This window comes from Typopeltis vanoorti, chromosome 2 (assembly GCF_054136105.1).
Source record: "Typopeltis vanoorti isolate ZY-2024b chromosome 2, IOZ_Tvanoo_1.0, whole genome shotgun sequence".
Classification (NCBI taxonomy): domain Eukaryota; kingdom Metazoa; phylum Arthropoda; class Arachnida; order Uropygi; family Thelyphonidae; genus Typopeltis; species Typopeltis vanoorti.
The window spans coordinates 91,695,054-91,708,264 of NC_143550.1; the positions used below are offsets into that span (position 1 = coordinate 91,695,054).

The window sequence follows — 13,211 nt, forward strand, 5'->3', positions numbered from 1 at the left end:
CTTTTTGTTTAATTAAATAACCACTTATAGGAATTCTTCTTTGAGTTAATTCTTCAATCCAAATTACGAGCGCTTGTTCCGTGTTTTCTAATAAAGCATCTCTTGAGTATGATAACAATTTGGCACTTAGTTTTGTGCCAGTAATGACAGAATTTCTTATTACTACTTCATTCTTTTTAATTGCTCATATAGTAGATTTGCCTAAATTAAAATGTTTACCAATTGCCATAGATCCCTCTCCTTTTGCTAAGTGATCTAAAATTGCAATTTTCATTCCAAAGAAATTGCTTTTCTTTGGTGCTTTTTTTCTACACTGGGCCAAATTGAATCTTTAAAATAAAAATTAGCAAAATTTAGACTTACAATAATGAAAAGACGAACACTTACATGCAAAATTAAACTTCACTGACACTCACTCCTTACATATTACTCATGTTACGCCAGAATGTGCTGCAACACGCACTTCATTATGTACAATGATACGTAAGTTTTGAAGTTATGCATCGCATAACTTCAAAACCGCATAAAAAAGATGTGCATAAAAAGAGACCCGAGTGTGTGTGTGTGTGTATTAATTTTATATGAATGCCTTGTCAAGGTATCTGTACATTCGCCTTTTATTAGTTCTTCTGATTAAGGTTTCGCTGGCCTGACAGCTGTTTAATTAAAATTTAAAAATTTAATTAATTTTGCTTTGGTTGAATATTCAACACTTTAGCCAAACTGCAGAACGAAGAAAGATTAAATAACTTGTAATAATACTTCACCTAATCATGCATCCACATGAAAATGTATATATATATATATATATATATATATGAAACGTACTATTAACTCGGGCTTGGGATATGTTCATTTTTCTAAATTAACTGACTTAAACCCGAGAGTTATAACACAATGACATTTATTTGAAAAAAACGCAACATGTTTCGTCAAGAATGACTTCTTCAGGCGATAAGAACATAGAAAAGATAGATCTTTTCTATGTTCTTCTAACGAAACATGTTGCGTTTTTTTCAAATAAATGTCATTGTGTTATAACTCTCGGGTTTAAGTCAGTTAATTTAGAAAAATGAATATATATATATATATATATTAACACACACCCACTCACATAGATATTCATTTTTATATGGAAGCAGTGCTGAGAAATCTGTATATTTGCCTTTTATTAGTTCTTTTGATTCAAGTTTCACTAGCCTGACAGCTGGTTTCAATCTACTAATTTTCATCAAAGATGAAGCAGAAACTTTAAAATAACAAGAATCCTCATTCAATACCAAAGCAATTATTTTTCAGAGAATTGTATTTTTCATAAGTGTACAGCAGTCAATTCATATGAGTAATTAACAAACAGCAGAAATGCATCGATTTTGGCATTGTAAAACAAATAGATCAATTCATATTTTATGCACTACTTAAGAACCTTTGAAAGTTTTCAAGCATTGCAAGCTAAGGTAATTTCAATGTCAAAGATTGCATTTTCATAAGCTCTCTTCTTCATTCGAAACTCAACACGTTTTCTCTCTCTCTCTCTTTATATATATATATATATATTTATACATTCAGCAATGAAATAAGCATTTATTTTTAATATCTCCTATATCTGTTTATTTACCATTGTCAAAATGAAGACTTTTTAGGATCTTCTTTGATAAAAAGGGAAAATAAAATTAAGCTTTCTCTAAATATAATAACTGTCTAATTCTTAAGTAATGAACAAAGATGCTTCAATTTGATAAACGTGAGATATCATAATGGAGGATATTATGGATCCATCCAAATGTAGAAAAATTGTTAGCAGTTTCAAAAAATTACCACCGAGTTGTGTAAGAACATAATAGTAATAATATAGTAATTTTTTGTAAGAAAATTTTTCTACATTTATTTTTCCTTGTTTTCATATTTTGCTATAAATATACATTAATCTGTTATATTGACTATTACAGTATCTATGTAATAGTCAATAGCTTAGTTACAGCACTGAATGAGCTTTTGTTTTCTCTTCCATTTGTAAATTTTTTTTTGAACTTGGTCAATTCAAAGACTGGTGAAATTTAATGCATCAATAAAAGGTGAATATATGGGTTGTAGGTTAGAGTCCATGTTGCTTAACTAATGCGGCCAAGGTAACTCTGATTCTGGTCTTGTTATTATAAGCTTGCTGATAAATTTGAGACTTCACTTTCTTTCTATATTTGGCTATAAAATATAGATGGATTCATAATATCCTCCATTTCAATCTAATAAAACTATTATTTAATTTCATAGAGAACACTGTATTTAAAAAACAGTACAGAATAAAAGTCAGAACAAATTATTGCACTTATTTCTTCAAATAAAAATATTTTACAGAACTCTAGAGAATGTGAAATATAGAAATTAATAATTGGATTTAATAATAAAAATGAATTTGCAAACAGTTTTCTTCATAAATATTTCTGACTTCTGAAAAAAAAAATCTCAAGGAATAAGCTCGAATTAGAGCTGAAAGAAATTTTCTGAGAAATTATACTGTGGGTTAAGCTTACTCATTAGCCTTAGAAACCCTTCTATTTGAACAGTTGAACAAGATAAGGAAAGGATTTTTCCAAATTTTTCCAACCGGTTGTGTTTGTTACGATGAATGTAACAGGAAAATTTTTCTGCTTTGGCCAGCTCAACACTGAATCTTTCTACTGATTTGGCAGAAGTTAATATCTGAGAAACATGAATCGGCCAAATACTGAATATTCAGTCTATCCCTAGTCTTTATATGATCTTGATAAGACCACCCATATTGACCACTGTGCACAGATCTAGTCACCGGAGTTTCTTGGGGATGAGAAGGAAGTGGAGAAAATCTAGATGTAATTAACCAAGTTGGTGGCAGGTATATGGAATGCACCACCAGAAACTGATTGATAGGCAAAAGGGGATGATGTGATTGAGTACATACAAATTGCTGAAAAGGTTTTACAGTATTGATATCGTTGTTAATTTAAAGATGTTTATATAGTAAAGGATATTATCCTAATATTTATATTATTTTAATCCTTTTATTAATCCTTGTATTTGTAACAATTATTTTTTTTATTTACGAGTCTACCTATATATTATTATATGCACAAGGGTTCACTCCAATTGGTGCAATGGTCTTAACTCTTTCTTTCAGAATCCAAATAATCACTGACTCCAGACCAAAATACAAAATAAATACATTTAATATAACAAACACAATATATATATACACTTCAAACAAATATTACATAACTAACTACAATTAATTGGATCCATGGCCTTTTTAAAAATAAACTTACACTTAAGACTAGACTAAACACTTTGTTTGCACAATCACAAAATGTTCATAGCCAGTTTCTTTCTCTGTCAAGGCCCTTTTCTGAAGATATATGACTATTCTTCATTTTCACAGGATCCCTTTCATCACTCATGTAGCACACATTAATTCTGCCTAACTTAATTCTGTCTCTTTTCCAGTAGAAATAATAATTAGATCCGGCGTCCTTAATACAGATGAAACTTCCTAATCAGAGTTTTCTCGAACATTCCTTTAGAACGTAAATAGCAAATTATTCTTTTATTCACTAAATGCTTATTGACAGTCTTAACTCTTCCAATTAAAAAAAACTTACAGTTCTACGATTTCCTTTTTGGAATCTCCTATAAATCTTCCAATTAGTGTTTCCTCCAATATCCCTTTTAAAAAGATCTATAGCAATATTTCCCTTTTATTTATCAATACTTATTCCACATTAAAACTCAATAGTTCCACGATTCCTTTTTCGGAATATACTATTAATTTTCCTCTGACTGTCACATAAAAAAACTCAAGTTCCTCTGAATCTAAATATCTGCCAGCCTGTGTTCTAAATTCCTTCAGAACGCTCTCTTGTTTATAGCTGTTACTCAGACACCGAATGCTTTCCTTGTCAGCTGTCAATCACACATCAAACTTCTCGGCGAGCATGCACACTCCTTGAAAATGGTAAGCGAGAAACTAGGTGTAATGGCTGGCACGTTGTCTCCATTAGTGACAAGAGAATGTCTTCATAAAACACAACTTTTTATAATTTTAAATTACAATGAAATTCTTGTAAGTAATACAAATATCAAATCTGGTAAGTACATCAATTTTTTAAAAGCTTTACATATCATTTTTGGCAAAACAATTTCAATAACGGGCACATCGCAAGTGCCAACAATGCGTGTTATGAAGCTAAAACTAATAAACATTCTAACATAAACAATATGTAAAAATATTCGGAATTTTAAATTATGATTATTTTTACATCGTCATCCTCCTCATCTGCCTAAGACAGGTTGAGACTACCGTGAATAATAACTTTCCAGTTCGAACGTTAGCAGCCAAGTTATTTAAACTTCTGTAAGAGTTCAGACCACTCACACTCTTGATGTTTCCTATTCATTTCTTAATTCTAGGTCTTTTTCTTGGTTTCTTTCCATCTACTCTTCTATTTTTGGAGAATTTGAAGAAACCTGTTAACAGGTTCTGTACAGATGTCCATACCACTGTAACTGTTTTTCTATTATTCTCGTTATTATTGAAATATTATAGTGTAATTCTTCTGTGATCTCATTAGTTTTCATTTCAGTTCATATGATGATTTATTTTCCTCAAAGACTTGTTTTTGAAGCCTGTCAATCTTTGTTCTTCCTTCTGTTCTGTTTCTGGTTGATGCCAGCCTTGTTGGCGTATCTTCTCTCCAGTCAAAAGGCTGCAGGTTCGAATTCTGTCATGGATGTTTGCAATTGTCTGTGAAACACTAGTGGTAGCCACTAGATGGCATTGGTGTAGATGATGATGATGATAGTTGTGGCTCGCTGTAGTTGGTGGAGATGGAGAGCTGTAGAGTAGGGGCTCTCCCGCAATGAGTTTTTGGAGTCCATGGAGGTGTCATGTATTAAAAAGAACTGTGAATTTTTCCATATTTTTGTAAGTTTGGTCATAGTAGACCACCCTAGATTTATTCTGTTTGACAGTTTCTTCGTCATTTAGCCTGTCCATGCGTAAGTAATTGAATTTTTAACCTGTTCCCATTTATTTCTTTCCATTAAGCTGTTCTCCATTGCTGCCTACTGCCATTGTTCTGCTTTTTTCTAAACTTTATCTGCATTGCATACATACATACATACATACATACATACTCTTTACTGTTTATGTAGGTTTTTAATTATATATTTTAAGTTTTCTTTATTTTCAGTAAATAACACTATATCATCTGATATTTTATATTATACAAATTGTCCATTCACAGTTATTCGCATGTTTTCTGGAGGAGACTCATTTACTAGTTTTACCAGACACAAGATAAACAAATATGGTGAAAGCAGACATTCCTGCATAATGATTCTTTCCATTAGTATTTCACTAGTTTCAATTGCTCCAAATTTTATTGTTACCATAATATTTTTATAGTATTGGAGTACCACTGTACTCCAGTTTGTACAGTAGTCATTTGTATAGTACTGGATGATATTCAGTATTTTTTCCTCTTATGTTTTTTTGTCAAAAATTTCAAGCAATTTATTTCTGCTTATTGAGTCATGCTTATTTTAAGTCTAAAACACAGAATAAATATTTCCATTCCCTCCCACACATTAAATCAGCTAATTGTAATAGAGCATAAAATGCATCAGTTGTAGATCCTCCTCTCTCTCTATCATACTTTCTCTTCTCCTAAATGTTGCTCATAAGTTGTTTTAATTTGGTTTTGTATACTTCTGATAAATAATTTATATGTGACTTAATCAGATTACCGGTCTATAATTATTCTTCCCAATTTCCAGTAATTAGGAATTTCCCCAGAATTTAAGACTTGGTTTAATAACTGTACTAAATAATGCTTTGCGGTTTCTTCTCCATACATGCAAAACTACTAGTATTTCATCTTTTCCCAGAGCTTTATCTGTTTTCATCTGGCTGATTGCAGCATCTATTTCATCTTTAATATTTTTTGGGATCTCCTCGACTTTTACCAACTTTTTTTTTTTCTTTCAAAATTTTCAGTGTTAACTTTTGCAAAAATTTGTTTAAAATATTCCATCCAGATTTCAGAAATTTTAACTTTGCCAGTCAGATTGCCTCTTTTATCTTTCATTATCAGTGGTATAAGTTTGTTCTTGAAAGTTCTTTTGTTGTGTTATATACCAATTTTGTATTATGATGGATAGCTGCATTCTGACATAACTGCTTTTTGATTTATCTAGTTTGATAAATTTTGCTTCTCTACATTTAGATGTAATTTTAATTTTTTAAACTGCCTGTGGTTTTCTAGCAATTTCGGTGTGCTGCGAATAGAAAGTTTTTCTTTATTTTTTTTTTCTGTATTGTTTATTTTATTGCATTTTTTCTTTTCCCCCAAATTCTTCTGTGTTTTCAAGAGTAAAGGCTCTCATTTAGTAATTACTGTATTTTTCCATGTATAAGATGGTACTTTTTTCTAAAATTTTTAGACCAAAAATTGGGGGTCATCTTATACACGGGGAGGGGAAGGGGTAACCGGCTGAGAGACCCAGTTGTTGTGGCAAAACTGCCAGTACCATGTCTCCACGAACAGGCTTCCACCAATTACTAGCCTTTGTTAACTCTGTTGACTGATGTCATTAACGGCTGACAATTCTGAATAAACCAATCAGAATGCTGAAAACATTCATATGTCTGCAACTCGGTGGGGTAAGTTAATGCATTAACAATATTTTGAGCATTAGCTCATAAAAATGTCTGAAAATAAAAAACGATTATCATATTCTTCAAAATGCAAGCTGAAAGTCATCAATTACACAAAAGGAGATGAAAATAAAGCTTCAGAGAGACAGTTTGAACCTCCTCCCACTGAGTGTATAATTAGACAGTGGAGAAAACAGGAAGCACAGCTACTCAAGATGCCAAAAAAGATGGCCTTAAGAGGAAACCACCAAAATGGCCAAACTTGGAGCAGAGGCTTAAGACTTAGACTATGCAGCAGCAATGCATCATAGTATGTATCTTAAATATATCACCTAATTAATAAATATACTTTGAATATCTAAAAAAAATATGAAAGGCGTTCTGTTTTATTTAAAATATTGATTTCTTAATTTTGGGTTCGAAAAACTAGGGTTTATCTAATACACGGAAAAATACGGAAAGTTTTTCATGAAACACATTTTGCGCATTGGGGCCTTTTAATTTTGAGGTGTCAAGTCTTTTCCTATCGATATAGAGGAAATTTTTCAGAGAAATTCAGGTGTTGGCAGAAGAAGAGATCATCCTTGGAACATGAGCAAGGGTATGAGGATTGTTTGGAGAGTTGTGAATAAGTGGAATAGCTTGTGAGAGTCTGTTGCAGTTCCATGAGTATGAACATTCAAAGCAAAGTATGATAGGCATTGTCCACTTAAGCATATGATTCTTGTTTTGAAACTGGTTTATTTTTTTATATATATGAGACTGCATATCCATAAAACAGATTGAGATTATATATATATATATATATATATATATTTAAAGTTCAGTCACTTGTCAAGGTAGCAAATACTGACACAGGGAGCTTGCTCACTATAGCAAACCATCCAGAGTCCAAGAGAAAGGCCTGTAATCAACTACAGGACTTTGTCTTGGACTTCACCACTAGTAAAAAAAAAACCCAACCATAAAAGCAAGCAGTAATAAGAAACTATAGGAAACCATCATATAACAAGGTAATTAGGTTCCTATAAAATCTCATGTAATGTGAAACTCTATTATATGGAATTAAAAGCCAGTATAGAAAGAGTGATTACATTCCAAGAGCTAACAAGAATACACTGTTTTATTTTTATAGCTATCAGAAACTTAAGTTTTATTAAAACTAACAATAATCAAGCAAACTTATATCAGATAATAATATAATCATCTAAACACAAAAATATATTTAATTAACCAAATATTTTGGTCTGGAAATAGCAGACCATCTTCAGTGGCACTACAAGAACAGTTTTAAAAAAATATACAAGGTGGAATACTAAAAATAGATCATTTAAAAATAGAACAAGCCACTTGATGTTATATCACTAAGTATTAAAAGGAATATTTTTAAGCAGAGACATGATTCAAATAAAGATATTAATTAATAATATTAAATAACATAAAATTAAGCTGAGCCAATCCACATTTTTCAGGTTTGTTGTGATGAATGGAGGAATGATGTTCTTGGATTCTTTTTTCAAAAGAACGTCCAGTTTGTCCAAAATAGGAGAGATCACAGTTGCAGGGAATTTGATAAACATAAACTCCAGGAAGAGACAACATAGTTGAGCATTTATCTTTAGGAGAAGGAAAATGGGAAGATAATTTGTTAATAGTGAATATGTAGCTGTTAACTCATATTTCTAAAGAATTCTTGTGATAGGTTCTGAAATCCCGGAGATGTATGGAATTGGAACTCGATGTATTGAATCTTTGTTGCTTCGTGGTGGATTATAAGAATCGAGAAGATGTTGAGTACTCCTTTTGGAAAAGCCACTGAATTTCATGTGTTGTTGGATAGTAGAAAGTTCTTTCTGTAGAAAATTAGAAGTAGAACAATTAGTTTTGGCTCTTCTGATTAGACATTTTATGATTCCTGTTTTTTGACAAGAATGATGGGCTGATTCTTTAAGAATATAACGACCGTGAACGTTGGTTTCCTGTAAACTGTAGTTGTAAGAGTATTTGAAGGTGACGGATGAGGAGAACATCTAAAAAAAAAAAAGATAACTGATTGTTTTCTTCCATTTCCATAGTAAACTTTATAAGATGATGTAAGGAATTGATACTGTTTAAAAAAGAAGGTAAGGAGTCTTTGTTGTGAGGCCATACAGTAAAGATGTCATCTATATATCTTACCCAAAAGGATGGTTGAGGGAAAATAGATGAGCTTTGGTGATAATGAGGTGATTGTTTTTTCTCAAGGACTGTAAAGATTTCATTTCAGAAAGAGATATGCTGGAAGGAGGAAGTTTGGCCTTAAGTAGAGAAAAAGCTGCTTCTAGGCGACTTCTACTTAAGGCCAAACTTCCTCCTTCCAGCATATCTCTTTCTGAAATGAAATCTTTACAGTCCTTGAGAAAAAACAATCACCTCATTATCATCAAAGTTGACAAGGGGAAAGCAACAGTAGTTATGGACTCGGCAAATTACAGAAGAAAACTTTCTCTCTTACTTCGAGATTGCTCCACATATCAAGAACATGATTATAATCCAACCAACAGACAACTAAAGAAATTAAATTCTCTCTCTCAGATGAAGTCATCAGTTTAGATAGAGACACAATTGAAAGACTTAAAACTCATTTTGCAAGACCTCCTAGATTTTATGGTCTTCCTAAAATATATAGGATTGACTTTCCTCTTCGTCCAATAGTAGATTGTATTGATTCTCCTACTTACCGTATAGCCAAATATCTAGATAAATTATTGAAATCTCACATAGGCAACTCTAGTTCCTTTCTAAAAAAACTCCTCAGATTTCTTAGAAAAATTGAAAAATGTCTCATTGCAACCTACAGATCTTATGGTGAGCTTTGATACAGAATCTTTATATACAAATGTACCTCTCAAGGAGACTTTAAAATTACTTGCTGACATCTTTCCAGAAGTCATTATAATACTATTTGATTTCGTAATACACTCTGCATTTTTCTTATGTCAAACAAATTTTACAGCCAAGTAGAAGGAACGGCCATGGAAAGTCCTCACTCTTCTGCTTTAGTCAACTTTTATTTAGAACATCTAAAAAAAAAGTCCTCTTCTCATCTATTTTCCTTCAACCATCCTTTTGGGTAAGATATATAGATGACATCTTTACTGTATGGCCACACAACAAAGACTCCTTACCATCTTTTTTAAACAGTATCAATTCCTTACATCATCGTATAAAGTTTACTATGAAAATGGAAGAAAACAATCAGTTATCTTTTTTAGACGTTCTCCTCATCCGTCACCTTCAAATACTCTTACAACTACAGTTTACAGGAAACCAACGTTCACGGTCGTTATATTCTTAAAGAATCAGCCCATCATCCTTGTCAAAAAACAGGAATCATAAAATGTCTAATCAGAAGAGCCAAAACTAATTGTTCTATTTCTAATTTTCTACAGAAAGAACTTTCTACCATCCAACAACACATGAAACTCAATGGCTTTTCTGAAAAGAGTACTCAACATCTTCTCGATTCTTATAATCCACCACAAAACAACAAAGATTTGATACGTTGAGTTCCAATTCCATACATCTCCGGGATTTCAGAACCTATCACAAGAATTCTTTAGAAATATGAGTTAACAGCTACGTATTCACCTATTAACAAATTATCTTCCCATTTTCCTTCTCCTAAAGATAAATGCTCAACTATGTCTCTTCCTGGAGTTTATGTTTATCAAATTCTCTGCAACTGTGATCTCTCCTATTTTAGACAAACTGGATGTTCTCTTGAAAAAAGAATCCAAGAACATCAATCCTCCATTCATCACAACAAAGCTGAAAAATCTGGATTGGCTCAGCACGGGATTGAAACTAACCACAACAACCTTTGGTCAAAAACTCGTCTCTTACATAGATCCCGTTATAAATTTGAACGTTTATTCAAAGAGAGCATAGAGGCCTTACTTCATCATTTTCTAACCTGAATCAGAATGACTGTATACCTATATCAAAAATCTGAGAAAGTCTAATCAGGATAACTCATTAATTCATATTAATTTTATGCTATTTAATATTATTAATTTTATCTTTATTTCAATCATGTCTCTGCTTAAAAATATTCCCTTTAATACTTAGCGATATAACATCACATGGCTTGTGCTATTTTTAAATGATCTATTGTTAGTATTCCACCTTGTATATTTTTTAAAAAATTGTTCTTGTAGTGCCACTGAAGATGGTCTGCCTGCTATTTCCAGACCAAAATATTTGGTTAATTAAACATCTTTTTTGTGTTTACGTGATTATATTATTCAGTCTTTATGTCACAAGTATCCTTAAAACATCATATATCAGATAATGTATGCTCTTTTAATTTTATTCCTCTTTATTGCTGCTAGCACAATCAAATAAGAACATTTTTTCTGTTGCAGAATATCTTCCCCGTCTGAAATTTCTTCTGTAGTGTCTAGATTTCATGTATCTTTGGCCTCTTTAAAAAAATAATAATAATATGGGTTTGTTTGCTTTCACTTGAGAGGTCTTAATAAATTTCATGTTATGGAGCTAGGTGAACTATACTTTTTCGGTCAAAGGATCTGCATTTAAAATATAAGAATCTAATTGCTTGGCTAAGTTTATGCCTTTCCATATGACTTTTAGTGTAAAATTTGGAACTTTAAAATTTTCATGTGTGTTATCATCCTCTGAATTGATGTGGTTTACCTCAAATGCCATCTCTCCAAATATGCTTTACCAGCTCCCTTTTCTACCATTAATTCTTGAACATCATCAATAGTCATATCATCAAAATCTTCCCCTCCTAACGACTTAGTAAGTTCTACTATCACACCAATCCCATTTTCTGCCAGTTTGTGAATGAAATGACTTTTACCAAATATTTTTCAGAACATATATTTAATGTTAACAGCTTTATTTACTTCTTTGAGAGATGAAGATACAATATGATTCTAATCCAATCCACAGTTCTTAAGAACAAAGATTAGTGATACATACCAGCAGTGCTTTTTTTCTGGAAAAAAAGGTGCAGGTACTTACCATGAAAATGTTATTACAGCAGCTTCCACACTTTTAACATATCCTCCGATATACCCTCGTCATCTCGCTTTGTGCGCTGCACTCTCCTTATGATTAATGACATTAACTGTTGTTTGCGAGATTCTCCAAATTGACTGATTTACCATTTGACCACTCAGCTGAAATTTTCGTTCCCATATATTTATTGACAACAAGACTTCCGACATCACAACACGCTTTGCAGCCTAACATTTTATTCTTGACATACAACCACTTGTCTTGCAGAAGTCAATTTTCTGCAAAAATGTCCAACATTCAGGCCAATCATTATCAGAAGCTGCTTCCTTTTGCCACATGGATCTTCGTCTTCATTTCGTGATCCTCTTCGCCAAGTGTATTTACGGTGCTAGTTTTCTGTTTTACAGGATCACAAGTAGATTCAACAATTTCTGCTTTTTCAGCCTTACTTTTTTTCTCACTGGCATAAAGTAACTACTTATTTTATTCAATTTGAACAATAATTGCACTGATTTAACTTAGATTAATTCAAAACTCACATGAACATCTGCCTGTTGCAGAGTGAATATAGAATTGATAAACCGATATTGGAAGCAATTGGAAGTGAACACAACTTCCTGTTTCCAGTTACGTACCAACCTATGAAACAGGAAAGCAGGGTACCAACTTATGAGTAATCAAAACTGAAAATTCAATTCGTGAACAAAGTACACCTACCGGAATATTTATAATACATTTTACTGTCAATAAATCACAAATTTTTAAAAACTTAAGAAAAAAGGTGCCGGAACTGCTTACTGTTGCGTACCACCAGGAAAAAAGCACTGCATACCAGGAAAATTTTACAACCAATCAAATATAAACCAAAGTAATCCTACAACAACAACAGAAAACATGACCTGTAGGCTATAGCAATAGCACAGTATCTAGCATGAGAAGTCACAAAAAAAGAATGCAAATGTTGAAAAATTAGATCCAACATAAGGCAGGATTTTCTCTGAACAAAAGCTCAAAAATACACTGTGAGGTTTGCCATAATTCTCTACACATGTTAGAGTGAAACAATGTTGTAGAACTACTGTGTTATTAATGTTGTCTATACTGTAATTTTGATTATAAATTCATTGGAATGAGAATTGAGAAAAAACAAAATAACTGCAATAACTGTAATATATTGAAACTGCAATAAAATAATTGTAATTGCAATTTTCAATAAATAAGACAACAAAAATAATTAAAACATAACACTTACTTCCTGCATGACAATATCTTGGCATTTTCTAATGTACTGTCCTTCAGCCTTTACTATGGTTTGTAGGAATTTCAGATACTGCACATGACGTCCATGAGTTTCAACACAGTGAACAAAATGTTGAACAACCCTTTCACTCAGCTCATTACATAAAGCAACATTATCCCAGAAAATGCTCCTCATGGTTTGAGCTTCTAGAAGCTGATAAAAATAAATAAATAAATAATAGGATAAAATAAAAAA

The 13,211-nt window shown here is 32.0% G+C and overlaps 1 protein-coding gene across 1 annotated transcript in view; it reads right to left on the reverse strand.

The window, feature by feature from the left end:
• Positions 1-13,211, reverse strand: part of Itpr (Inositol 1,4,5,-trisphosphate receptor) — a 1,112,489-nt gene that overhangs the window by 517,524 nt on the left and 581,754 nt on the right. Inside the window, exon 32 of the mRNA XM_090401920.1 lies at positions 12,969-13,169. Within this exon, the coding sequence (XP_090258046.1) occupies positions 12,969-13,169 (201 nt within the window). The remainder of the gene's footprint in view (positions 1-12,968; positions 13,170-13,211) is intronic.